The sequence below is a fragment of the Sturnira hondurensis genome, unplaced genomic scaffold (genome assembly GCF_014824575.4).
Source record: "Sturnira hondurensis isolate 20B ecotype Veracruz unplaced genomic scaffold, ASM1482457v3 Scaffold0007208, whole genome shotgun sequence".
In the NCBI taxonomy this organism is placed as follows: Eukaryota; Metazoa; Chordata; class Mammalia; order Chiroptera; family Phyllostomidae; genus Sturnira; species Sturnira hondurensis.
Window position 1 is genome coordinate 4,303,785 of NW_028079839.1, and position 26,788 is coordinate 4,330,572.

General features: G+C 59.8%; 1 protein-coding gene across 1 annotated transcript in view; it reads left to right on the plus strand.

Moving 5' to 3' along the window:
- Window positions 1-538: 538 nt before the first annotated feature.
- MGMT (O-6-methylguanine-DNA methyltransferase) overlaps window positions 539-26,788 on the plus strand; it is a 128,991-nt gene continuing 102,741 nt past the window's right edge. Inside the window, 2 exon segments of the mRNA XM_037051210.1 lie at window positions 539-669; window positions 17,658-17,794. Of these exon segments, the coding sequence (XP_036907105.1) occupies window positions 661-669; window positions 17,658-17,794 (146 nt within the window). The 5' untranslated portion in view covers window positions 539-660.

The following is a 26,788-nucleotide window of genomic DNA, read 5'->3' on the forward strand; positions in this document are numbered from 1 at the left end:
CAGTGCTGGCATCCGGCAGGAGTTTCCTCTGCATGTGCAAATGTCTGCTTCGTACAACCGGGTTAGGCCAGTTATTTTGGAAACTGTAAATAGTCACGTGGTAGTTAGGTGTTTGGGTTTGCTTGTGAGAGGGGAGCGCTTGTGAATGTTCAGGGCGTTTCTACCCCCACAAGCCGGAGCTTTTGTGGGCCCAGCTGGGAGAGCCTTCCTGCCGTCTGCTCCCTGACTGCCATGTGCTGGAGGCGGCGGGTGAGCCACCGCGCTTTCAGATGCCCATTCGCTTGTAGAGAAAGGACATGTTCCTTGTCTCTCTTGCCCGGGCCGCCTCCGGGGTTCTGGAACCGTTCCCAGGAGTCCTCCCCATCCCTGCGCCGCCACCGTGGAGGCGCAGTGTGATAACAGGGACACACGCTCGGTGTCAGGTTGGGAGGGTGGCACAGGGTCCCCTCGCGGGCTTATCTCCTTCCAGCAGATTCTGTCTCCCCGTCTCCTAGGCAGAGCGTCTTCGCGTGGTGAAAGGACATCAGGGCGTCACCGGGATGTTCGGTCCTGTGGCAACGGCCCTGTGTCTGGTCACAGAGAATGTAACGCCATTCCCAAAGCCTCCACGGGACAGTCTGGGTCCCCCCCGTGTCCAGCAGGACGGCGCCGACAAGATTGATGCTGCCTGTGAGTCCCTGGAGGTCCGCGTGGTGGGGGTGGCGCTGGCAGACCTCCCGAGCGCGGGGTGGGGTTGGGGGGCTCTGCGGGCAGAGTGAGAGGGGCCACGCGGCCTTTCTTTTAGGTTGATCCTCGCTGTTTTTAAGAAAAGAAAACAGGTGCTTCATTCCCTTCAGGTCGAGCTTCCTTACGAACGGGAAGTTGTTTTGTGACTACTTAAGGAAACTCGAGTGTCTGGAATTTTCGTTGTTACGATCTTCCTCCTGCCCCCCCCTCCCCAGAGCGGCCATCACAATACTGAGTCGCGTCCCCCGTCCAGTGAGTGCGGCCAGCGACCTGTGAAGGTCGAATGAGCGACCAGCTAGGGAGAGACCGCCTTCACCACCAGGTTAATGCCTGGGCCCGAGGGACCTAACATTTTAGCGAGATATAAACTCGTGTGGTTTTCCTGGGTGTGCCTTCAACCTCTGGCTTCCTTATAAAAATGTCCAAATAAAACGCAGGTGGCTGTCCCTGGCCACTGCATCCACCTGCGCCAGGTGGCCCGGCCAGGGCCCCACTCCAGGTTCAGGGGCTTAGCCAGGCCCTCCCAGGTTCTGTCCCGCCAGACACCGTCTAGTCCAGGGTGAGGTGCCGAGGCTGCCTGTCCCCGCGGCCTCAGTGTTCCTGGAGAAAGCACAGGGAGGAACCTCCGCCAGGGTGGTGGTGGGCCGAGTTGCTTCAAATCAGCCCCCACACGGCGGTACCCTTTCCCTTCGAAGGGCTCCGCCTGAATGTAGCAGTCCTGATGTTGTCGCTATTGCCCCCTCGAGTGTGGCTGGAGGGGCCTGGTGGGATGAGGTTCTCGAGCCAGTGTCTTGGGCGGCGTCAGACTCTAGGCAGGAGGACGTGCCTCTGAGTCTGATTTATGAAGATAGACAGCTGCTGGCCAGTTGGCCCTGATCCTAATTTATGATCCATTTAACCTTTTTCCTTCCCAGCCACAACGCACGTCTTCTCCCTGGAGCTGGACCTCGGTGCCCACAGGGCTCAGCGGCAAACACGCAGCACTGTGGTCTCGAGTCCCTGAGGCCACCGAGGGTTTCCATCGCGAATGTTAATGCCCGTGCAGTGAGGGACCAAGGGGGCCCTGCAGACCTTCTCACGCTCCCCATCCATCTCCCCCGTCTGTTCCATCTCCCGGGCCCCCCACTGCCCGGCCGTGGGGACAGGGCAGACCCCAAGTGTACGCAGATTCCGGTGCAGTGGGTTCGCTTGTTTTGCGTTTTGTTTGGAAGAGTCGTGGACTTGCAGGGAAGTTTCTGTGCGCTGTCCGTCTCGTTTCCCGACACCTCCAGTTCGAATCCGTCACGACGGTCGCATCCGAGCCTGCAGCTTCCTGTGCTCGCCACTCCCCCAGGGACAGGGGCACCGGTGCTCGTCATCTGCTTGCGCTCACGTACGCGTGGGCTCTTCCACGCAGACTCCGGCAAACCCGTGCCGCCGTGCTGCGGTTGCAGGGCCGGCGGGGGCTGACCCGCAGAACCCTCCTTGTGAAGAAGACTGGTCCTCCTCGGGCTCGGCGGCCGCGTGGTCTGCAGCGTCCTTTCAGCGACTCGTGGGGGCTCCGGTTGACCCTGGGCCTGGAGCAGGCAAGCGGGAAGTCATTTCTGTCAGGACAGGTGGACCTGTTAATGAGCTTATTTCTCAAATACCCAAATGTTTGTATTGAGAGGAAGTAAAACAGTGAGGGACCTCTAACATTATTTTATGTGAAGAATAATAATTTCCTGTCCTGGTGTTCTCTGTGCATTCAGGGGTGTTTGTCTTGTTTTTTATTAACCCATTTTATTTTCATTCCCATTTTTGGTCAGATTGCTGTTTTTTACCTCTGTGGGATTCATGGAGTCTTCCTTCCCTTTGTTGTAAAAAGACGTAGTGAAAATCGGTCGGGTGAGCGTGAAACCCTTTACGAGGCCGGATGCTGCGTGTGTGACTCGTGCGGAACTGGTCCCCGAGGCCTGGTGCTGGGCGGCGTGGAAGCAGGGCGTGTCTCCGTGGGTGTCTGTGAGGTGGGGTCTGAGACTTGACCCCACTCCCAGGAGGGTTTCTGCTGCAGTGGGGGCTGCTGGGGGCGAAGGGTGATACCAATTAGCTGGTGGTGGTTGTCCGTCCCTGTCCCATGAAGACTGGAAATCAGTGGGCGTGCTCACGAGCGCCCAGACCTTGTCCCGCCCTGCGGTGACAGGCAGGCTACTGCGCTGTGTCCTGGTGGGCCGTGAGGTGAGGCAGCCCGTGTGGGTGGATGCCCCACGCCAAGGCTTCTGCCCTGGAGAGTTACCCAGGCCCCGGGGAGGCTCGGTGGCACTCGTGCTGACAAATACAGAGTGGACAGGGCTGTGCGTTTGACAGAGGTCTAGGTTCTGAAGTCTGTTGGCTTTGACCTTGAATACCCACCTGCCACCTACATGCTGTGCCCTCGGGCCAGTTACTGAGCATCTCAATCTGTTTTCTCATCTACTGCAGGTAATCTGCTCTACCTGAGGGTTGCTGGGAGGAGTAAATGAGATAATGTATGTAAAGCACCTGTCCCGGTGCCAGGCCTATGTAGCCAGTAAATTTCAGTCCTACCCAGCTAACCCTTTCCCCGGTCCTGGTCACGGGGCCCCCTGCACAGGGGTGCGGAGCGTTCTCCCCCCGGCAGGTCTGCTTTCTGACGAGAGGGAAGCCAGCGACCCCACGGTGGTTTTATATTTGTCTCACAGAGGCCGGTGAAACCGGGTACGGGCAGCATGTGCTGGGGCCGTGGGGCCCCTGCGGACAGCCGGGTCCCAGGCGGCTTCGCCCCGTGACGATGATGTGGTTGGGGACCGGGCCAGCTGCCTTCCCGGGGCCCTGTGTCACCTCGGCGCTCCCTGCCACCTGGAATTAGCGTAGGGAAACCTGATGTGGGGACCGCAGGATTCCTCCCTTTTTTCCTGGCTTTCAAGTCAAATTACATTCTTTTTTTTTTCTTTTCTTTAGCAATAAATTTTGGGGGGAAACCAGGCCCAGAGAACAGATGCAGAGGCTGTGTCCACAGCTACCTGCATGGACCCCACGGAGACAGCGGGCCTCGAGAGCAGCGGGGTCCAAACAGGATGCGGCGACGCACGGAGGCGAGGGTGGCCCCCATTCTCTGAGGGACGCTAACCCCGACTTTCGTTCGCGGTGAGAACAGAGCCGACGAATACGAACACGGGTGTTTAGAGTCACTGTAAAGTGCTGTTTGTTTACGTGCACGGACCACAGCCTCCAGTTTAGAGGGAGGCTGGGTGATGGCTTTGCCCATGCTGCTGGAGTTTTTCCTTTTTTGTGTGATTATCCTCCAGCTCCTGTTCTGCAGGTGGGCAGCTGTTTTCATATTATGAGGGATGATGGATGGCGCCGGAAAGTTTCTTCGGAAGCACTTGCGATATTGCGCAATGCACTTGGGGTCAGCCGCACTTGACTGATGTGTGATTTATCCCCTGGCCCTGCCGCTTCCCGAGATAAAGCTGCCGCTTTATCAAAAATGCCAGCCACTGTGAGTTGGAATTTATAAAGCTCCGTTTTCAAATAATTGTTCTGATTGCTTTCTGCCTGGGCAATAAAATGATAAAGGTAATTGTGCACAACAGTGAGACAGCACCGAAATACAATAAAATTAACCCGCATTAGCTTGGCTTGTCCAGGAGACGTATTTATGGAACATGGTGCTACAGCAGAGTGGGGGGCGGCGAGGGGGCAGTGGGATCGTAGCTGCAAGGCGAGTTACAGCCCGATGTGAGCCCTCCTTGAAATTTAAAGAGACGGTTTCTGCTGAGCGTGGCTGTGCTTGTGAAACTGAGTCGAAGTGGCTCCTCTCATTGGCAACAGGAATGCCTTTGGAAGGTGGCGTCGTCCGTTGTGCTGCGGGCCCGTGTGCGGCCCCGTTTCTGCGGCGGTTTCCCGCTTCAGCTTCATGGAGCTCAGGCTGCAGCGGACCAAGACATCTGTCCGCTCTGGGGCCAGGGGCTCAATTCCATTCTTAGCAGGTCCCTTGTCTGAGCGCTGCAGACTTTAAATGACCTGTGTGACTAAGTCATTTAGATGCCCAAGGGTAAAGACGCTAGTTAATTTTTTAAGTTTAAGGAAGGTTCTGATAGGTGCATTTTGCCTCCGATCTTTACCTGTGTGCCAGGAACTTCCCGTCCATCATTGCCTCCTGGTTTTCAGCCCCCCAGACACGGTGCCCCATTTACAGGCACACAGTTGATCTTCCCTTCCCAATCCTCCTGTGAAGTTCATGGGCAGTGTCTACCTGTGTAGACCATTTAAAAGAGCCTTACGTAGCTCAGTGGATTGAGCGCGGGCCTGCGAACCAGACGATCGCGGTTCGATTCCCAGTCAGGGCACATGCCTGGGTTGCATGCCGGTTCCTTGCAGGCTAACTACCAGCAGGGGACTCACAACAGGCAACCATACATTGATGTTTCTCTCCCTCTCTCCTTCCCCTCTAAAGATAAATAAATAAATAAAATCTTTTAAATAAAAAAAATAAATAAATAAAAGAGCCTTAAAGCAAGACATCAGTGCCAGAGGGTCACTGGACACGAAACCCGGGCATTCAGAGTGGAAGTGCTGGGGCAGGCCCGCGTCAGGGACGCGGTGGACACGCAGGGGTGTGCCCCTGGAGCCCAGCAGCTCCATGAGAGCCCCGGACAGTTTGCCGAGTGGCGATCCGTGGTCCCGTAGGCGTTGACGTGGGAGCCTCGATTTTTCCGACATGACGGACCACTGTTGTGAAGTTCCCGAGACAGTGGGTGTGTCTTCCCCGTGAGTGGCAGGGAGTTGCCGCCCTGAGAACCCATGTCCGCTAAAACCGTGCTTGTGTGTGCGGGGGCTCCGCCGCAGGTCCCGTCTGCTGTCAAGTGTGCGGCAGGGCACTTGCGCGTGCTGCAAGCTGCTTGATAACTCCCGCTCGTTCAGGACGGCCCCACACATTCCAGAACGTTCTGCATCCCTGGTCCTGTCCTATGCATGGTGGCTCCCCGTCGTTGTGATCAGATGGTGTGATGTGATCAGGAACTTCCCAGGGCCCCTTCCTGAGGAGGGACCTGCGGCAGCCAGGGCAGGTGACCCGGCAGTGGCCCCTGGGCTAATCCCTGAGCAGCAGGTGCGCTCGCTGTCCTGCTCAGCGTGGTTCCCCACCACTGTCGTGTCCCCCCAGGTCCCTGTCCTCACGCCGCTCTCCAGGCCTCACCTGGTCCCACGGTTCTGTCTGCCGCCCACCGGTCATCCATCTGCCCGGCTCTCCGGTTATGTCTGCGGAGAATCATGACCCGTGCTCTCCATCTGTGTCTCCGGCACTCCAGTCCCCCCACTCACAGGCACCTCCTTCATGAACCCCACCCTTCAGAACTCTTCCTTCCGTGAAGACTGGCTTGGCTTCACCCCATCCATAAATGTGGTTGTCTTAATTTTCAGGGGATCCTCTCTGAACCTTTTCTTTGGGTCTTTTTTTGGGTGATGTGAATAAATAGTGAAGGGGTGGGCCCAGAAGCCAGAAGGAGTCAGGATTTCAGTCTTACCACAGTGGCTTGCGTCCTGGACCAGGTGACAGGACCTCCCCGTAAGCCTCAGTTTCCCGGTCTCTGAAGCGGGGTCAAATCCTGAAGTGCTTGCAGGGTTCCCGTGCAGACCCAGTAAGACGGAGCTGCGAGGCCCGGGGCATCGGTGGTGTTGGGGAGAGAGACCACGTGTGGTGAGCAGCGGCGCATCCTGATGAGCCGTCGGTGCAGAGCGCCTGACACCAGACCCTCCGCCAGCTTTGCTGAGCCCCAGCCTCTGCACAGGTGACACCTCCCGTTGGGTGCGGATCCCAGTGGAGGGGGCCGGGCTTGTTGCTCTTCATTGCACTCTTGGGTGCCCATGGGATACCTCCTTGGCAGCCTCGATGGAGGAGGACACAGGTGGGGGGTTGCAGATGCGGGGGCCTGACGGAACCCTGACGGGCACTTCCTGCGAGGAGAAGGCCGCCTGGCCGGCTCTGCGGATCACCACAGAGCCTCCTGCTGAGTTGGGTCCTCAATCCTGCCTGGGGTTCCTGCTGAGGGGCATGTGGAACCCTGGGCCTTCGTGGGCATGTGGACCCACGGCCAGTGACTCGGGGTCCCCTGCCCCCCGAGAGGAAGCCCGGGCGTGTCTGTATGGCCTGGCCGTGGGAAGCGCACTTGCGGAGACTCCCGTGAGCAGTGAGGTGGCAGCGAGTTTCTGGGTCCCTTGTCATCACCGCCCTGGCTCCATTTCTTCCTGCTGCGCCCCTTGTTGGAATTTGGCTGGTGCTCGTTACGTCAAATGGAGAGAACTTTCAGTCCCCCAGGTACTCCCGGCTCTGCTCTCACTGGGCCTTGCAGTGTGTGTCAACGGTGGGAGACAGCGTAAACCTTTCTGTTTTGCTCCAGCGTGGGTTTTAGGGTCCGAACCAGAGGTGAAACATTTCCTAGACCACCAGGTTCACAGCGGTAAATTAAATACCTGGAGGGTGCTGACACCTCTCTTCCCAGAAGTTTTTGGTGTTGGGGAGTCTGTTTCCTTCTCCCTGGCGGAGGCTCCCCCACTTTCAGGAGCCTGTGGGGGAGTCCAGTGGCCTGTCCCAGCTGGGGCCTGCTCGACCCGTCGGTCATCCGACCAAAGCGGGGGTTCGCCTGGAGTGTGAAAACCCCCTTCCAGGGGACCCCGAGGGCTTCCCCGCACCTCCCTTCCCGCGTGGGAGGAGGTGGAGGAAGCGTTGTGCTCTGGGGGGGCGTCTCAGCAGAAGGACCCGAGGAGCCGTGAGGCTGGCGGAGCTGGAGGGGGCACAGGGAGCGTCAGGCGGTCTCCCCCCAAATTCTGGGTTGTGTCGGGAGGCGAGGCGCCCAGGCCCCCGCCCTGCAAGTGCAGCGAGTGTTAGGATGCTGAGCTCTCCGCGTGGAGCAGGTGGGGCTACGTGGGAAAAATGGAACACAAACTGTGGGGGCGACTTTCCTCGCAAGTCCCCCCGGCCGCCACGGATGAGAGTGAACATGACAGAGACATGATGTGACCTGCTTGGGGAGGAGAGGTGGCCGGTTTCCCAGAGGAAAAAGGCCGTGAGCAGGGGCCAGTTTCTCAGGGGAGAAAGGCGTTGAGCCCCTTCCTCTAAGGGCTTTTATTGGGTTGTAATACACAGGAAAACAGGGCGGCAAGGATCAAACAGTAGGTAACATTTCAGAGAAATCTGAGGGCTTAGTCTGAGTCAGTGTCTGTCAGGAAAGGGGGTTGCAGAACTTTGGGGAGACATCCTCATTTCCTCTCAGACCCTTGTCATATGAATGAAAGGGCTCTTAGCAGAGCAGGCTTCACAGGTTTATCAGCAAGTCTTTGTGATGCCAGATTCTTCCCTAGGACACGCTCTAGCAAGGCAAGGAGCTGCACCCCTCCCCAACAGGTATTCGGGCTTAAGGGGATTAGAGCCAGGAAGCACTTCTCCCAGAGAACATGGGGACTCTGGCTTTGTCAAAGCCGAGGGTGGGGCGAGAGTCCATTGCTCCTTGTTGCAGCGCCCCCCCCGCAGTCCTTCCATGAAGGCCTCCCAAGTGATCGAGTCTGGCTTAGGTTGCCCCGCTGTGAGGGGTCTTACCCGTCACTGACTTCCCACCAAGCTTCGGGGGCAGGGAGAGGAACTGAGGCAGCGTTTGCGACCAGAGACAAGCTTTGTCTTCTGCGGCTCGCATTCCAGAGGTGGTCGTCCCTCGCCCTTAGCCACAGGGGGTGGAGATACAGTTCCTAGAACCAGGCAGAGCGGTCCACAACAGCACACCCCAGTGCAGTCGGCTCACTCGATGGGAAAGAACCACAGGCCGTGTTTTCCATCGTGAAGAAGGCTGTGGAGTTTGCCGATTGTTCCAAAGAACTGTTAGTGCAGTGCGGTTCACCGAAACCAGCCACGTGGGCGGTGACTTCAGAAGCAGCCCCCACTCCCCCAGCTGGCAGGTCACCTGGAGTCAGGGAACCTGGGTGTGATGTTAGGCCACGCGGCTGCAGCCGCCGTGAATCATGATTTAACGGGGCTCATTAAGACTCGGAGTCGGCAGGGCCGTCTGTGAGGGGAAGAGCCTGCCGTCTTCTCCAGAGGAATAATTAATTCTCGAAGTCTATGGTTTTGAAGAATTCACTCTAAGACAAAGGCCTGGTATTTTATTCTTGCATTTATTAGTATTTAATCAAATGGGAAGTGCACTTTCGGTCTGGAAATCTTGGCTTCAGCCACAGGATTCGATTGAATTATTGTTTAAAGAGTAAAAGGTATAGAATTATATGTCCAAGTTATCAAGCCACTGATAGGTTCTGGGCAGAAGGTAACCAATTTGGACATAAAATTTCCTGCCGCGCGTTAACTGTTCAGAAGCAGAGCACCTTTCGTGGCAGCTCGGCCTTGCCTTGGGGATGGTGTCTGTCCCTCCCAGAGCCTCGCGCCATCAAGGACCCGCGCATGTTGGCCGCCGGAGCATGTCTGGAACACGAGGACGCCCTGCCATAAATCATGCCTCACGTCTCACTGAGAAGGCTCCGTAGGGAGATGTGGGGACACTCATTCATGCCCAGGGACCAGGAGGGCTTCCTTCTGGTCCACGAGGTGCCAGGCCCGGCCCTGGCCCTGGGGCGCGGCTGGCCTTCCCCAGCCTGTGTGTCAGAAACTCCAGGAGCGTTTGTGCCCGCATGCTGATTATTGTGGTGGTGGCTGAGACAAGGGGGTGGGCCAGGGCCCCAGGGGCCACAGGGCTTGCCCGTCGACGGTGGGGAGCAAGACCGGCCAGCTCAGGGCCGGGGCACCTGGGGATCGCTGTGCGTGTGATCTGCTTGGTGGGTGTGGATGCCCCACCTGGGTGCGGCCACCACGTGCCATGGGCTGAGGCCCCAGCATCTCTAGGGGCAGAAGCTGGCAACAGAGTGTCCTGCTGAACGAAGGTGTCTTTGCTCCGTCCCAGGCCCCCCTCGGGTATCTGCCCCTGTGCATGCCTCATTCTGCTCCCCGAAAGGTAAGCCCCTCCTGGAGGTGTGTGGCTCACTTGTGTTTGCAGACTGGCTCCTCTTCACTGTGGGTCTGCTCTGGGAGGGGCAGAGGGGCCCTTCTGTGGTCAAAGGGGAGATTTTCCCCCACTGGCACCCAGACTTCTCACTTCAGTGAGTTGCCAGGAAAGAGTGGCCAGACGGTGCCTTGGAGCGGCGCTGTTCCCCCGTTCCCCCCACAGCCCCTCCCAGAGCAGGGGCCGCCCAGGGTGCGGGGGGCAGGGTTTTTAGCCCCTGGGGTCTGGGAGCCCAGCAGGTGGGGGACCTATTTGGAATCCCCCCTTTCACCCCAACAAAACTTTTTGAGCAGTTTTTGGAGTTCATAACAAAATCGAGCAGGAGTGACAGTTCCGCATTCCACCCCTGGCCCCCCTGCAGCCCCCCATCACCCACCCTCGCTGGCAGGGACGGCGTGCACAGTTTGTTGGGCCTCACGGTTGGTGTCCTAAGGGTGTGGGTGCATGTGTCACGGCCCGCACCCGCCATCGGAACGCCTCCCAGAGAAGGCTTCACTGCCCCAGGCATCCGCTGCCCTCCTCCTTCACCCCACCCTGGCCCTGGCAACACTGATCTCCTTACTGGGCCCCAAGACTTGCCCATTGCAGGTGCCACGGGGCAGGGATCACACAGCAGTCAGCCCTTTCAGACGGGCTTCTCGCCCTCAGCCACGTGCGCTGCAGGCTCCGCTGTGTCTCTCCGTGGCCCAGGCTGGCGCTGCCTCTCGGCGCCGCATCAGGTGCCTTGTCTGGCACACCATGGTTCCTCCACTCTCCTGTCGGAGGGCCCCCGGCCGCCTCTGGGGTGGGGCGTGATGGCTGGGGCTGCTGCCCACATCGTGTGCAGGTTGGTGAGTGGACGCGGTGACGTTTGCACAGCCTTGGGGTGCGTTCTAAGTGGGCAGCACAGACAGCAACACCAGTGTTTTCTGGGGCGAAGCCCACCTAGTGTGCTCGGGACACTCTGGTCGTTAGCACTCAGGAGGCCAAGCGTGCCCTGGTCGTCCCTCGTTGACTGTGGCCTGTGCCACGGCGGCCCCACGGGCACTGTGAGGGGGTCACGGCCACGTCCTGTGCTCCCCAGCATCCCTACTCTCCTTTCACCTGTGTGGGGTCACGCCCTCTGCACCTCTCCCGTGGCGGGGACGTCGGGGACAGGTGCAAAGTATCCTCCCTGTCCCAGGGGTCGACCCGCCCAGTCGATCAGTGGGCTGAGCTCCATAGAGGCCCTAGGACCAGAGGTGCTTCCTGGTGCTTTTTTTCTCGTTCTCTGCCCAGCAGGGAGTGTGCAGGACTCGTGTTCGCTTCCCAGTGGCTGCTGGTGTCACGAGGCAGTGACTCGGTGCTCCTTTCGTGGGCAGGTCTTCCCGGTGCCCGCGGGTCCCCAGCACACACAGGGCTGATGGGAAACACCCAGGCCCCTGTGACAGGGAAGCCCCAGGGAGGCCTGGAGCCCAGCCCCAGGGCCCGCCGACCGGGGGCAGGTGACAAAGCAAGCGGCCAGGTGCTTTGTTTGTGGTGCATTCGAGAAGGCTGGCCCGGTCTTCCTTCTCACCCCTCCCCATGCTCTCCAGCTCGGGGCCCCGAGGCCAGAGATGGTTAAAAGGGGAAGGCGCAGCGCCGCGCGGAGGGTTCCGGAAGGGCGGTTTTTAGACAGGCGTGCGCGCCCGGAGAGCCGCACGGGGAGGAGGAGGACGACAAGTGTGTCTCCGGGTTTCCTGCTTTTCATCCAGTGGGAACCCAGCCTCTGGCGCCAGCTGCCTAATTTGAACATTAAACGCCGTTCATGTTAAAAGGGAGATGAAACGAAACTCACTTCATTTTTTCAGAGGTCTCCAAACAGGCATGAAAAATCCATTTTTTTCTGCCACCAATTAATGTCAGCACTCCTATGGCTCAGGGTGGCTGCCAGCCTACGAAGCAGGAGCTGGCCTGTCGGCTCTGCACGGCTGGGATGTGGATGGCGGGGTTCGTGCTCCTGAGAGTTGGGGGGCAGGGGAGCCAGCTGCTGGCCCTCAGGGCCCGAGGAACCCTGAGAAACCCAGGCCAGCGGCCAGGGCTGCAGGTCCAGATCTACCGGAGACGGTGGGGCTGTGAGAACCTGCAGTTTTGCATGGTGTGAGCACGGTGTGAGCAGGGCTGCTGGCAGAGGTTCAGGAACGGGGCCGTGGGAGCTTCCTCAGGTTCCCGAGATGCCCTGGGCTCTTGCCCGAGAATCTCAACATGTGACTCACCTGTGACAGTCTCTCCTGTCCTCCATCCATCATCCCCCAGTAAAAGTCTCTCGCTTTCCTATGTCTACACCTCCTGCAGGAAGCCCTCCTGGACTCCTTAGGCCATCAGACCCCCTACCCTCAACTACAGCCTCTCGTTATCCTGGGGTTCCCCTGGAATGAGATCGAATGAGTCATGTGATAGGCTCGTGTCTGCAGTGAGTGTTCACTGCGCGCACGCGGGCACGCAGAGGTGGGTTGGCTAGGCTTCCACAGCCCTAGCAGGAGCCGACGTCCCCAGGACGCCGGTGTGAACACAAGGGGCTCCTCCCACTCCCTCGGTGGACATCTAACAGTGCACAGTGCCCATGGCTCGCACCGTCAGGTCACGACCCAGAGGACCGTAGTGTGTTTTAAAGTCCAGGCCCTCTCAGGCACAAAGCCGGGTTCAGTGCTGGCCTCACAGGCTGTGTGGCAGCCCTTGGCTGTGTGTCTTTCTGAGCTTCCCCGGCCTGCTCACTTGCCTCCAGGCCCCTGCGTTCATCTCAACCAGCTTCGCACCTGCACCTTCTCCCTGCCGGCTCCTAATTATCACTCAGGTCTCCGTGCACGTCATTTTCTCCAAAGACGCTCAGCTGCTCACGTCTCCCCCAGAGTGTGTCCCTGCTCCCCCATAGCAGCTGCTATTCGACCCACTGGGGCCTTCCCGTCAGGCCCCCACGGATGAGGGGAGCTTGCCTGGCCCTGGACTTGGTGCCAGGGCTGAGCGTGTGTCTGGAGGGCCTTTTCCCTTCGTGGCTGACTTCCTGGGGTCAGGCTCACAACTGGGTGGGGGTGGGCAAGCGACCTGGTGGGGCTTTGTCATCGGAGCCCAGTCCTGGCTCGGCCCCTGGAGCGGGGAGCGGGGAGCGGCGCCTTACGGGGTGTCAGGGGCGGGGGCCGTTGTCCCCCATGCTGTCGGATGCCAGCACTTCTTCGTGCCGCCCTGCGTGTGGCCGCCCCGCGAGTGTCTGGCTTTGTTGCCCTTCCGCCGTCACCTCCCACCAGTCTGGGTTGAGACGCGCTCCCTCCCCGGTGTGTCCATCTACCGTGGAGCCTCCATCCACATGCTGCCGGCTTCCAGTCTCCGCAGGGCCTGCCACCATCTGCAGTACGCCATGGAGTCTGCAGGAGCCAGCCCCACCCTGCGGCCGGCCTGCCAGCTCCGTGGCACGTGTGACAAGCACACCTGCCACTTGAGCCTGGGCTTCCCATCACCACGCACTGCCTGCCATGCCAAACGGCCCCACGCTCCCTTCCTGGGGACGCAGTGTCAGTGACGTGGTGGGATTCAGCAGACGGCTGATTTCGCCGTCCCCTGTGCGAGGACCCCTGCCCCTGCTGCCTGCAGGAGAGCACCGTGCCCCGGTGTCCGCGGAGCCCCAGGGCCACCTCTGGCAGGGGTGGTGGAGAACTGCACTTGAATGGCTGCTTTTCTCTTTTTTGGCAGTGCAGCCAGTCGGCGGGTTACGGCGCGTTGTCTTTGACCAGTGAGGCTGCTGCTACGGGCCCAGCAACCCGGAAGCGCCGGTGACAGCCCTGCTCGGCCAGGCCCGTCCTGCGGGAGCCGGGCCCTGGGTCCCAGGCCACAGTCGAGGGGGAGGGGGCCCCAGTGAGCCTTCCCATCGGGGGAGCTGAAGTGGGTTTGATTTTCATTCTGCTGAACCAACAGGAAGTCTAAGGAGCCGCTCCCTCTGACGTCTCGTGACCAGACGACCAGTGACGGGCGCTTGCTTGGAACTCTGACCTGGGGCCTCTCAACCGACGGCCCGTTTCTGGTTCTCGGTGTGATGCAGGTGGAGCCACCCTCGCTTCGTGATGGACTCGGTGGCCTTGGTTCCTGTGGCCGCGCAGTTCTCGGGGCTGGGCTGGATGCAATGAGGGCAGCCTGACCGTGGCCGGAGCTCTGGCCGGGCGGACTGGGGGCAACGCTGGGTTGCTGGGCAGGACAGGGTTGGCGGTGGGCAGGCCCAGCTCAGAAATGCAGGTGCTGGCGAGCTGTGCACTGGTTGGTTGGGAGACAGCTGTTCCAGCTCAAGCCACGCCAGCGCTGGCTGGTGGCCCTTCTCCACCGCGTTCCAATCAGAGCCCAGAGAGCTGGTGACTGCGTCTGCAATCAGCCAGTCCTGCCTGGGGCCGGAGCCCAGCCACCGGGACGTGTGAGTGAAGCCCGAGGTGGCCCCTGGTGCCCCGTGTCCTCAGTCACCTTTGTGGCCCAGCCCCTGACCTGCTGCTGGTGCCTCCTCTGCACACCTGGAGGTGTCTCCCTGACCGTCTGTGGCATGGGTGACAGTTGGGTGTGCGCAGTGGGGGACGCAGGCCCTGGCCTGCCCGGGCTGTTCTCAGCTTTCCCTGGGTTCTCCAGTCTGGCCCACAGAGCAGACTGGGGACCAGAAGAGTCCCTGGTGTCACCCCTATGGACTGATCAGAAAGCTGAGACCTGGGAAGGGGCGTGGACTAGAATGTTCCCTATTCCTCCCAGTGGGGCTCGTGCTGGCTTCCGAGCCTGTGGCAGGGCGGGGTCCCCGGCCTCCTTCGGGGCCCACGTGGCACAGCCGCCTCTCCAGGAAGCTGTCCCTTCCCTTGCCACCCAGCTCAGGTGGGCGCTGGCCTGGCCCCCAAGCCAGCTCTGGGCTCCCGTCTGGGCCTGGAACCAGAAGCACGTGGTGGGGCAGCCGGGCGGCGGGGGATTGGCGGTGGCAGCAGCATCCTGTTTCCAGGGGCGACAGGGGCAACAGCGGCAGCTGCATGCCCACAGCCCCCGGCCATCCCCACAGGTGTTTCCTGAGGCTTGGTTTTGGCCGCCCTTGGACTGTGGCCAGCCTTGGTTCCTGCAGTTTTCTGAGCCGGCTTCCCCAGCCTTCCCAGAAGTTCTGAGGGTTATGGGACAGCCTTTCAGTAAATTGCTTTTGTGCCTAAATTAGCTGGTTCCACCTTCTGAGACCTGCCGTTTGGAGCCCCGCTTGCAGTGGGCTGTGGCTTGTCAGGCTCCTGATCTGGGGCCTGAGCCAGGGCTCCTGAGCCCAGATCTGCTGAGTGACAGTCCGGGGCCCTTTGGGGCCAGTGCTTCCGAGCAGAGACCCGGCGGGAGGCCCCGGTTGTGGGGGACGCTTTTTCAAAGCTGCGCAAACAAACATTAAGTCTCACGGCAAAGCTGGTTTTGCCATGAGACTGCTCCGAGCTTTCACACGCTGGCACTCGGGCTGCATGTTCCTGGGGTTCGGAGTGGGGGTGGTGTGTCTAGTCTGCCCACTGGGCCCCAGAACCCTCCTCTGAGCACCCCCCTGGGAGCATACCCTGGAGAACAGAGAGCTGAGCCCTCGCCCTGGGTGGGGACACACAGTTGAGCCCGTGTGTGTGCGTGTGACACCTCTGACTTCCGAGGGATGCCGACTTGCTATGGCTCAGGACAACGGGAAACGTCCCGGGTGGGGGGGTCAGCTGTTGACTCTGGTTTCAACAAATGAGGCAAGGCCTCCAGGGAGCTGGGAGAAGGGGTAGTGGCCATCTGCTTTTGAAGAATGGTCATTTCTTAAATTTTTGAAAATATATTTTATTGGTTATGCTGTTACAGTTGTCCCACTTTTTTCTTAATTTCCCTCCACCCTGTACCCCACCTCCATCATTCCTCCACCTTAGTGCGTGTCCGTGGGTCGTACATGTAAATTCTTGCTTCTCCATTTCCTACACTGTTCTTAACCTACTCCTACCTATTTTGTGCCTGCCAATTATGTTTCTTATTCCCTGTACCCTTCCCCATTCTTCCCTCCCCCTCCCCCTCCCCACCGATAACCCTCCCTGGGATCTCCATTTCTGTGATTCCTGTTCTATTGTTTGCTTAGTTTTTGTTTTTGTTTTAGGTTCAGTTGTTGATAGTTGTGAAGTTGTCATTTTACTATTTGTATTTTTTATCTTCTTTTTCTTAGATATGTCCCTTTAACATTTCTAATAAGGGCTTGGTGATGATGATGAACTTGAATTTGACCTTATCTGGGAAGCACGTTATCTGCCCTCCCATTCTAAATGAAAGCTTTGCTGGACAGAGCAATCTTGGATGTAGGTCCTTGGCTTTCATGACTTGGAATACTTCTTGCAGCCCCTCTTGCCTGCAAGGTATCTTTGGAGAAATCCGCTGATTGTATTTTGACACTGTTGGATAAGCTTCTGCAGAGGGGAGGAGAGCACCCTGGGTGACAAGCTCAAAGGTTAAGGCCGTCCCAGGTACCCAGTCTTCACCTGTGTTCGGGCTGGTCCACACAGAGCCTCACTGAACCAGGGGGCACATGGGGTCGGCATGGGGGACTCAGCCCGTGGGGTCGGCTTGTGGGGCTTGCCCCGTGGGGTAGGCACGTGGACTGCAGCTCACTGCCGGCTGTGGCCCCTGAAGCAATGAGCAGTCAGCACGTTTTTGGATGGGGGAGGGGTAGGAGAGCCCGCAGGAGGGTGGGTCCGAGCCCTTTCTCATGTAGGTGCGAGCTGAGGCTCCTTGTGGAAGAGGTCGTGCCCGAGGGAGGGAGCAGCAGTGATGGGATCCGGGGCTGCCTGAGAGGCAGGTGTGCAGGGCAGGCGAGGCTGGTCGGGGAAGCGTGCTGGGGTCCACCCGCCTCAGGTGGGTCAGGGTGGACGGGGGTGAGGGCCTTCACTGACTACCTCCCTCTTGGTGGTAATGTGTAGGGTGACAGTTTGGGACAAGGCCATTGGAAGTGTCTCCAGGACAAAGAAGCAGAGATGGCGATGGGGAGGAGCCAGCGGGTCCTGGTCAGGCGTGCGGGGTCCCAATGTGGATGGGCAGGCCAGCTGTGTCAGCTTATTCTGCGCGATTGGGTCGTTTGAAGGTGGAACTCTGGGAAATGTGGGCTTGGATAAGAAGGGAGGCTGGCCCAGCTGGGCGGCAGAGCGGGGGAAGGGCACGGCCAGGCGGGCCCGTCGCTGTGCAACCCTCTTGCGAGCTACCGACTTCTTGCCTCCCTGGAGTGAGAGTGATTTTTGTGAAATGGGAACTTGCCCAAACCCCTCCCTGGCTTCTCCCTGCTTTTAGTGAATCTGTGCGTCTTTCTGAGCCTGCGCTCTGCTGGCCGAGGATAACACCTATCAGAGCCCGTGTGGAGGGTGCCCCGTGGGGCGTCCTGATGCGCGTGTGTGTTTGTGTGAATGTGCGTGGATTTCAGGGCCTTCCAGAGCAAGCACACCACTTGGGCGCCATGTGCTTCCCGGCCGCCTCCCGACACAGGTGCCGTGGGGCCCGTTCCCTGGCCTCGGTGAGACTTTATCGCTGGACACGCGTTCTCCAGGTCCCATGTTCTGCCTTCAGGGTTTGTTCACGAGACCCTGTGTGGTGACTGCGCTGTTGCGGTCTGAAGGGAGGAGGGCTTGGTATCGGGGGCTTTTTGCAAGCGGGCCAAGTTTCAGCCTCCGGTGACGCCCAGCCGGGGAGGGAGCGTGTCCCGCAGGGAGGGGGAGGAGGTGCTCACTGCTCCTGGTTGTTACTCTAGGGAGTGACGGTGGCTTTCTGTCCTCAAAGTAACCGTACTGTACAAGTGGCATTATATAGGCAAATCCCCAGAATGGGGGGAACCTTGGGAAGATGTTTCCCGTCTTAAATAATCAGGGTTTCTGTTGTGTTTAGAACGGACCCTGCTCTTCCCCACGTGCTTTCTCACTCCCTAAACCATTCCTCCAGGTGCGTGGCAGGATGGACGGGGCCTGTGACTTGCGGCGCAGGATGGTGGCCAGCCCCCTGGGGCCCATCGAGGTGTCTGCGTGTGAGCAGGGTCTGCACACCATCAGGCTGCTCGGCGGGAAGACGCCCGACGCCAGGTGAGTGACACCCGCTCCGGTGGGGCGGGGCCAGCATGTTGTGCACTGGCCTCGGGCAGCACGTCCCCAAGTGCATGTCCTTCGTCGCCATCACCTGAGGTCCTCGTCTGAGCGCCCTCCTCCTGTGGTTCAGCGCAGGGACCCGCCCTTGGTTTGCGGGCTCCTGAGAGGAGTTGCCTGATGGCCATGGACTCTGATGCCTGGCACACGTAATGGGGGTTCTCTGGAACTTGGGAGATGCCTGCCTACTCCTGACTTTCCGAATTGGGCCCAGCCTGCCCTGGGCCGTGGGCCGGCTGAGCTCTGTCCTCACGCCCAGGCCAGGCTCAGGCCTCCCAGGCTGTGTGCGCCGCTGGAGAGAGGGCGCCATGCGGCCCACAGGGGGGGTCCCTCTCACTACGCCTCGTGTCTTCCTCCCTAACTGCAGACGCGAAAATCCAGAGCACGCCTTGACATTTTGTTCTGGTCGTAACGTTTGGTTTCCTTCCGTTCGGTTGTGAAGAGTTGGGTTAAAATTGCAGTTCTTGTTATTTCTGATGGAAGGACAAAACCACCCACTACCCCGCTCCGTGTTCGTCTTCACTGGCTAATAAACACAACACCACGCATGTTGGGTAAAGAAAGTACATAAGAAACATAAAAATTGATTGTAATGGCCCCCTGTCAGGGGCCGCCGTAATGAGCAGGAGGGCCGTGATAAATGCCGGTTCTGCCCACGTGGCGAGGTCGCCCCTGCAGAGCCTCACGCTGCCGTCACTGGGCTCTCTGCGCCCCGGGACCCGGCAGACCTCTGAGCGATGGCCGAGCTGCCCTTGGCTCCAAGAACCGGCTGGCCGCGCCCAGCAGGTGGCCGCAGGCACCCGGTCATTTGCAGGGGAAATGTGGTGGTGTCGTTCAGCGTGTTCCATTGCACCATGAATCACGGAGATTGTGCGCATTTTCTTTTTTGTTTTGGTTTAAAAACCACTCTTTAACGTGCATTTGGGGAAGAAAAAGGAGCAATGGCCTTATGATGGTGGTTGAGTTCATGCTCGTCATGGGTCTGAGGAAAGACAGACGCGGCTGGGTTTCTTCATGCTCCGTGAGTTGCGTTCACCTGCGAGTTGTGTTCACCCGTGAGACGTGGGTGCTCCGGGTAGTGGCTCAACAGGTGTGGCGGTGCTTGGTGGCCAGATGGCCACGGGGACTTGGCCACCTCCCGGCTTTGCTCTCTGCAGCTCCAGGCTGTGGTCCTTGTCCTGGAGGCTGGTCCGGGCCAGCCTCTGGGGACCACCTGCCACAGCACATCCCTGGCAGCAGACATGGGGACGAGGGCCAGCACCACACTCCCCAGAAGTGTCGGCTAAGGTTTTCTCTGACCTATTTGGTAGTCCCCAAGCGCCGCATGTCACCAAAACCTTCCCCAGGAGCTCCCGTTAGTTCTCTCCGACAGACCGGCACGTTCTGATGCCAGTGTGCGGCACTCACTCTGTTGGCACTGATCTTTCGGGGAGATGCAGCAAGGCCCAGTGTAGGCAGCTCGAAGAGGCCCTGCTGTGAAAACGGCGCCAGGACCGCCAGGACCGCCCGCACCCGGTGCAGTTGTCTCGGGGCCTCTTGCAGCGGCTTGAAACAGCGGTCTGCACTGTGTGCTTTGAAAGTAATCCCTGTTTCACAGGGAGCTCCCCGAGGAGGCTCGAGTCAGACACACCCGCTCCTGTGGGGACTTGCCCAGCTCTCTGGCTAGAGAGGTCGTCTGAGCGTTAACAGGGGCGTGGGGCACCGAGGAGCCCACCACCGAGCTCCTGCCTGCCTACGGTCTGCACCATGCGGCCGCCGAGCCCTGGGCCCCGCCGCCCTCCGGCCCACATGCGTGGCCACGCCAGCTTCTGTCCTCTTGATCTTTGTGCCCCTTTCTCCTGGAGCCTGTTTCCCTGGGCCACCGTTTCCCCGGCTGGGTGGGGGTGTCCCAGGCTGTGATTGGGCAGCATTTCAACGGTGTCACTGAGATTTGAAGTCTCTGCTCCGGAATCCTCTAGGGAAAGCGCAGCATCAGAGTCTTACTTGTCCCCGTTACGGCATGGTAGGGCGTCGGAAGGGCCCGCCCTGGGCCTGGGTTCCTGAGTCCAGCAGCTGGCTCCCATCGTGCCCGGGCCATTGGAGTCAGGAGGGGACAGCTGAGTGGCAGCCATGGATATGTGGGCTCCAGTAGGAGCCAGCCCATGAGAGGAGAGGCGTTTTGGGAGTTCCCAGCCCTCGGAGGGTGAGCACTGCGGAATGGGAGCAGTGGGCTGGCTGACTTCAGGCATGGGGTATCCCCTCTGAGGGGTGTCAGGTAAAAGCCGTAAATTCCCTGCTCTGAACCGCAGGGCTCCGGGGGCCGGGGCTTCCCCTCCCCGCATCTGTCCCAAAGAAGCGGCTCTCCTGTCCCTATACACAGCCACCAGAAGCCTGTCCCTTTTCCCTTCAAGGGGGTTGTCATGGGCCACACCCACAGCAGCCCTCTGAGAGTCACGTGATAGGAGGGGCAGTCCCCTGGGCTTGTCCCAGGTGTCACCCACCGAGAGTAGGCATGCTCACCAGTACCTGCGAGCACTGAGTCCCAGGGCTTCAAGGGCTCCACCCAGGTCCCTCCAGGGTCCGCTGGCATCCACCTCACCTGAGGCCCTCGAGGTCTGGTGCCTGCAGGGGCTGCTTCTGAGGGAAGTGGCCAGGACAGCACACCCGGGCCACTTTCTGCTTCTGGTGAGCTGGTCTGGAAAGCGGATGCCCGGCCTGTTCACACCGAAAGGCTCCCAGGAGGAAACTGCAGGATGTGGGACCCCATGGCGTGTCCTGGTGGACATCTCCGCTTCTTCTGGAGTCTTTGCCCAGCAGAGGCAGCGTGGCTGGGCTCACCCCCTGCAGTCGTGGCCAAGCCTCCCTCCAGTGGCCATGTGCGTGGCAGGACCTCCCTTTCTCCTCGGCTCCGTGAGGTCGTGGGCCTGCCACTTTGAGCAGAGGTGGAGGTGGGGTGAGGAAGGGCTGGGGACAGGGTCTTAAGGAGGGAAACTTGGAGGGGCAAGTGGCTGCCTCCTCTGGGTAAACTCCGATGGAATCGCCGCTGCAGGCCCGGCCTTTCTTTCCCCCGGTAATTCCCTGACGCTGAACAGCGTATGGGGTGGGAGGGGGGGCCGGGAGGCGGTGCTGCCTAGGGTCTGACCGAGGGGGCCGGAGTCACGTGGTGCTGGGGGCCTCTCGAGTAGCATGCTCCCCAGGTCACGTCCCCCTCGGAACCTCAGGCTCCAAACCCTCTGTTTGGAGAAAGCAGGACACAGGTGTCCTTCCCCATCGCCTGCCGGCACATGGGTGAGACGGCACCCAAAGCCGGTCAGGTGGCGGCGTGCCTGTGTCCTGGTGGGGACAGCTGCGCTGCACGGGGAGGCGGGCCTGGAGCCCAGTCACCTCTGGACCCCGTGCCTGGGCCGCGGGACCCTGCCCCACTGCGGCCTTCTCCTCGGGCTGCAGCTGGGACGTTGATTTCCCGAGTTTTTATTGCTCATAGAGCTGTCACGTTTTCTGGTGCTCGAATGGTCTGCAGCTGGTGAGTGATTCCCAATTTTTTGTTTCAAAGTGCGAATGCCCCTTAGGCTGTAAACTCTGAAAGTAGACTTGGTGTACTGGGTGTATTTCCTTTAAATCGAACCCGCCAATTAGATCAGCTTCCGGGTCCCCGTGAGCCGGCTCGCACCGGGCACAATGATCCGCTCAGAATTCCTAGGCGTTCAAGGTTAGGCGTTCAAGGTTAACCATGTTTAACTTGGCCAACCTGAGGTGTCTGCTATCACCAGAACTATGTCCAGTTGCCACATCCAGGGCGGGAAGTGGGTCTTTTTGGGTTAAAACCATGGATTAAATTTAGGATCATCGGTCAGTTTGTTTGCTCATTTTTAAAAAGATTTTATTTATTTACTTTTATTTTTTTTAGAGAAGGAGAAAGACAGGGAGAGAAACATCAGTGTGTGGTTGCCTCTCACACACCACCACTGGGGACCTGGCCGGCAACCCAGGCCTGTGCCCTGACTGGGAATCGAACCTGTGATCTTCTGGTTCCCGGGCCAGCACTCAGTCCACTGAGCAGCACCAGCCAGGGTGTGTGTTTTCATTCTGAGCAGCAGTCCATGCCTGCCGTGTGACAGTGTTCCTTGGAAATGTGCCTTGGGGACACGGCAGCGGTGGGGCAACAGCCCCCACGTGAGGGCAAACCTTGGCAGTTGGGACCAGACAGGGGAACGGTGACCTGGAGTGCCGTCCAGCCCCTCCACGCGGGGGCTGTAGAGATGCCGAGACACAGGACGGCCTGAGCCCAGGCACTGGCTATGGCAGGGCCGCGTGGGACGGGGGGAGCTGGGGTGCCCTTGGCAGCAGCACCAGGAAGGCCCAAGTTGGGGGCAGTGGGACGTGGCAGAAGGAATCTGGGTGTCAGACGAGGCGGTGGCATAAGCTCGAGGGTGGGCTACAGGGGTGTATAGTGGGCACCCACAGGGAGACAAGGGACCTGGAGGGCCAGGTGGACAAGGGAGCCACCCAGGAAGCTCGTCTCGTGGGAGAGTCTGTGCTTCTCTGCCGTCGGGGGCTCCAGCCTCCTCCCGGGTTGGCCACCGTCACGGGCGAGGCTGGAGGCGACCCGCAGAGGAGCCACGGCTTCCCCCTCGGAGTCCTGCATCCGGTTCTGCCTCCTCTGTGTCCACTTGCCCCGGGAATATTTTCCCACGTTCCCCCGGCTTCCCTCCGTGTCTCTCCGAGAACCCCAGCGTGTCTGTGTGTGTCTACCCGACTCTCCCCTGACCCATCCTCGAGATCTGGTCTGTGCACACAAGTACTTGGTGGAAGGGCTTCCATGCACAGCGTCGGCCCTCCTGGACTGGACGTGACACTTGGTACCCACTGGCAGGACGGTGTGTGTGGCGTGTGTGGGGGGTGAGGATGGTCTTCTCGCTGTGGCTGTCCCGGGTGGAACCCCTGTCATGCTTTTGGAGCTGCTCCTCCTGGGCCATCTTCCGGAAAGCTGGCCCCTCCGCTCTCCCCGGCCGGCGGGGGGAAGCCTGTAGGAAGTGCTGTGCCCCTCGGCCACCTTCTGGGGGTGCTGGTGGGGCCCTCGCTTCTGGGGCAGGCCGCTGTCAGGGAGCCGCCCATGCCCACGGAGCGATGGGGCAGGTCCCCCGGCAAGGGCTTCCCCCGAGCCGGGGACGCACGTTTCCACCAGAGCGCTCCCCTGGCCGTATGGGTGCGCCAAGACCAGGCCCCACGCAGTGCGGGAAGCCCCCAGGTGGGAGTAGAAACCCCTCTGAGCCTGGGCCCGGGGCAGTGGGAGTACAGGCCTCCGCTAGCGCTGACCCTTCCCGGCGTCCCCTTCTGGGGCCGAAGTGCCCCGTGTGCAGCGTGTCAGGGCCGGGGCTTCGTGCTCTGCACACAGAAGGTTCTGCACCGAAAGCCCGTACTTCTAAACCCGGGGGGGGGAGAAGCCGTTCCCCCTTTTCCTGGGTTACTGCCAGTGCTTTAAAGGAGCCTTCCCAAAACAGCGGTTTTTCTCCCCAAAACAGCGGTTTTTCTCCCCAAAACAGTGGGTTTTTTTTCTCAAAGTCATCTGGGAAAACACCCCGCCCTGTGACCCCCACTTGCCCGGCCCAGCGCCCCATCAGAAGGGCTGTCGTAAAACCGAGCGCCACTTTCATTACAAAGAACGGGTTCGCTCATTTCCCTCAAAGTTTCTGGTGTGTTTAAATCTCCTCTAGGTAAACAGAACTTTTATTGAAAATAATATTTTGAGACTGACACCTTTCTGGCCACCAGTGGTGCTCAAAGCCCTGGGTTTCTGCGGGTCTGGCCCGGCCTGGGTCTCATGGGCAGCTCCCAGCCGCCGTGGCCTTGGGGGTGGGGCAGGTGTTGGGGGCTAGACGGGGAGAGAGGTGTCAGCCCTGCTCCTGCCCTCAGAAAGTGGGGGTGCGGACACCAGATTCCACATTCGAGAGGAGGAGGCTGGGGTGGCCCAGCACCGGAGTGTCACTCAGTCCGAAGTTAGGCCTCGGGCCTACAGGTGGACATTTTCCCAGCCCCTCCCCTCCACCTGGGTTGAGGGGGAGTGCTGCTCTCAAGCTGCCTGTGGGCTCCCACGGGTTCGCACGCAGCCGTAAACTGCTCTTGGAGGAGTCGAAGAAACACTGCCTCTCCAGCAGGCGGGTGCTAAGAACGGCCCGGGCCAGCAGCAGGGCTTCCGATGGCCCAGTGTCCCCACGAGCCTTGTGCCTCCCTGCAGATCACTCGGGGTTTCCTGGTGAGGGACGACTGTGCGGGACCCTGGGCAGCATCCAGGCTGGCCTGTCAGTCCTCCGGTGAAGAGCCCACAGCCCGAATACCGTGCTAGGGCCACCATGGCATCTGGCCAGGGCACCGCAGCTGGAAGCTTGGAGGCCGTGGCTGCTTCTGTCCCCCGTGTACATAGCAGAAGGGCCTGCGGGGTCTGCGCTGGCCGGGCCTGTCTGCCTGGTGAGGCTCAGTCTGTCCTGGAGGGGGTGTTTGGGTTCTGAGGGTCGTCTCAGCACGGAAGTCACTCAGCTCCCCATCTCCGAGGGCCAGAGTGACCAGGCGGCATCTGAGGAAACAGATGGCCACGGTGGTGGCTGCAAGGAGCAGACCAGGACGTCCGGGGACAGGTGCGTTCAGGCCGCCGGTGCCGGGAAGCTGGAATCGGCCAGGTGGTGCCGCCTCCAGGAGAAGAACCCAGCCGGCCTGGGTGTCGGGGCTGCAGCCAAGGGGGGCACTTCTTCCAGGTGCTGATGGGAAGGTGCCCCTGGGCACGGGGGCAGGGAAGGGCCCCGGGCTCAGCCTGCTGCCTCATAGTGCCGTTTTCCACAACGACTTNAGGACGTCCGGGGACAGGTGCGTTCAGGCCGCCGGTGCCGGGGCTGCAGCCAAGGGGGGCACTTCTTCCAGGTGCTGATGGGAAGGTGCCCCTGGGCACGGGGGCAGGGAAGGGCCCCGGGCTCAGCCTGCTGCCTCATAGTGCCGTTTTCCACAACGACTTATCTTGAAAAGTAGGAACGGTAGCTGGTTGATTTTTTTGTTTGTTTTTTGTTGGAATGCATTCATTTATTATGTTGGCCTCTGCGTTGAAGGGAAGAACCAAGGTGATAATTTCAGTATGTGGACATGGAAGTGTCCTGTCTCAGACCGTCAGAAACAGGGTGGGGAGTCCTACCTGGAAACAGCGTGCCCCTCCTCCAGCCCTGCCTGCCGCTACCTGGCCAGCTCCGGGACCCCGTGTGAAAGGGGGGGATCGATCATGTGACAGCTTCCTGGTTCTGTGCCTCTAAGTTTCCGAGCGCACTCCAGATTTTCATCACCCGGAGGCCCACACGCCATGGACGTAGGGCTGTCAGCTGCGCGACTTGCCTTCTGGGGAAGAAATTGACAAACAACTTTCTAGTTGTATTTTTAGCCTTAATATCTGAGGGCCAAAAAAACGTTCACGATTTATGAACTTCCTGGATTTATTAAACGATCAACAATAAAATTTTCTTAAGGTGGGTCCCCATCTGCATCTGTTATTATAAAACTCTTAACATTACTTTAGCATGTGACATATTAGGGTTTTTTTCTTTTACTTTCTGACAAATTGTGTCTCAGGAAATTAGTTTGCCCACATAAAAAGTCATCTGTTTGCCCACTTGAATAGTTTGCTGGCTAAGCAGTCCGCAGATGGTAAACCTTTTTGTCAAAGCGTGGCTTTGGCGTCGCACTGAAGAGGCTCATGGCCGCTGTGAGAAGCCACAGGAGGGCTCTGCTTCACGGGACGTCCCCTGCCCTCCCGCCCAAGGCATTGCGGGCTCGTGTGAATCGACAGACCTAAAATATGTATAACGTTCTCTTTGAAAAATCCATTTTCAGTTTATCGGCCTGATACAGAGGCTCAGAGCGGTGTCAGCTAGAGAGATGTCGTCCTCCCGTGTCCAGGGTGTGGGCAGGGCCGGCGCGTGGCAGGGGTCTCAGCAGGGGCCCAGGGCGGGGGGCCATCCTCCCAGGGGCCAAAGTGCCACGGAGGCTGGAGAAGTCACCACGGGGGTCTGCAGCATCGATGCCCCTTGCCCAGCCGCTCCCTCCCCTTTGTGGTAAGTTGCAGGCGACAACACACACTTGCCGTTTCACCACTTTGGAGGGTGCGGCTCGGTGGCTTCGAGCTCATCCGCCGTTTTGAACGGTTGTCAGCGCTTCTGACGCCCGGCTGGCGGAGCTGAGAGGGGCGCCTGGGCCCCCAGCCCCCTCGAGTGTTAGCGAAGCTGTGTGGCCTCGTCCGGCAGGTGGGCTCAGGGGTCATTCTTGGGCCGGGGCGGGTGCTGATCCCATGACTGTCGGGCAAGGCCTGCAAGGGGGAGGCCACAGGCACATCGTTCCCCGGTGGCGTCTACAAGGCACAGCGGTGCAGCGTTTGAGGAGAAGGGAGAACAGGGCTCGCGCCTTTCGAAGCCCGCTGCGGACCCCGTACGGACCGCCAGGGCCGGGGGTCCGGTGCCCCTCCAGCCAGAGCAGGCAGCTGCCTGTTCACATGAGTGTGAGTGTGCGTGACTCGCAGCACAGAGCGTGCCACGCAGCTTGTCCCCCGGCCTGCGTCCAGAAGCGGTCTTGCCTCCATGGGGGGGACGGGGGGGTCTGCGCTCCGAATGCTCCTCCTGGTCCCTCCGGGGAACCACTGCCCCTCCGCATACAGACTGCTTTGTGGGCCGTTCTTGCTGGTGTTCGGGGCCCCCGGAGGAAGGCAAGGGGCTTCCTGGGGGCCTCCGTGGGAGACTGTGGTGCAGGCACTCAAGTCCACAGGCCCGAGGTGACACACCCTCAGGTCCCCCGGGTGAGTCCCCATCTGCCACGGGGATAGAACCTTTTAGCATTTCCTTCTAGCTTTTTCATTAACGTGTATAAAAATATTGAAAGCCCTGTATATTCCATTAAAGACTATGTCAGCTGCTCAGCTTTTTTCTATTT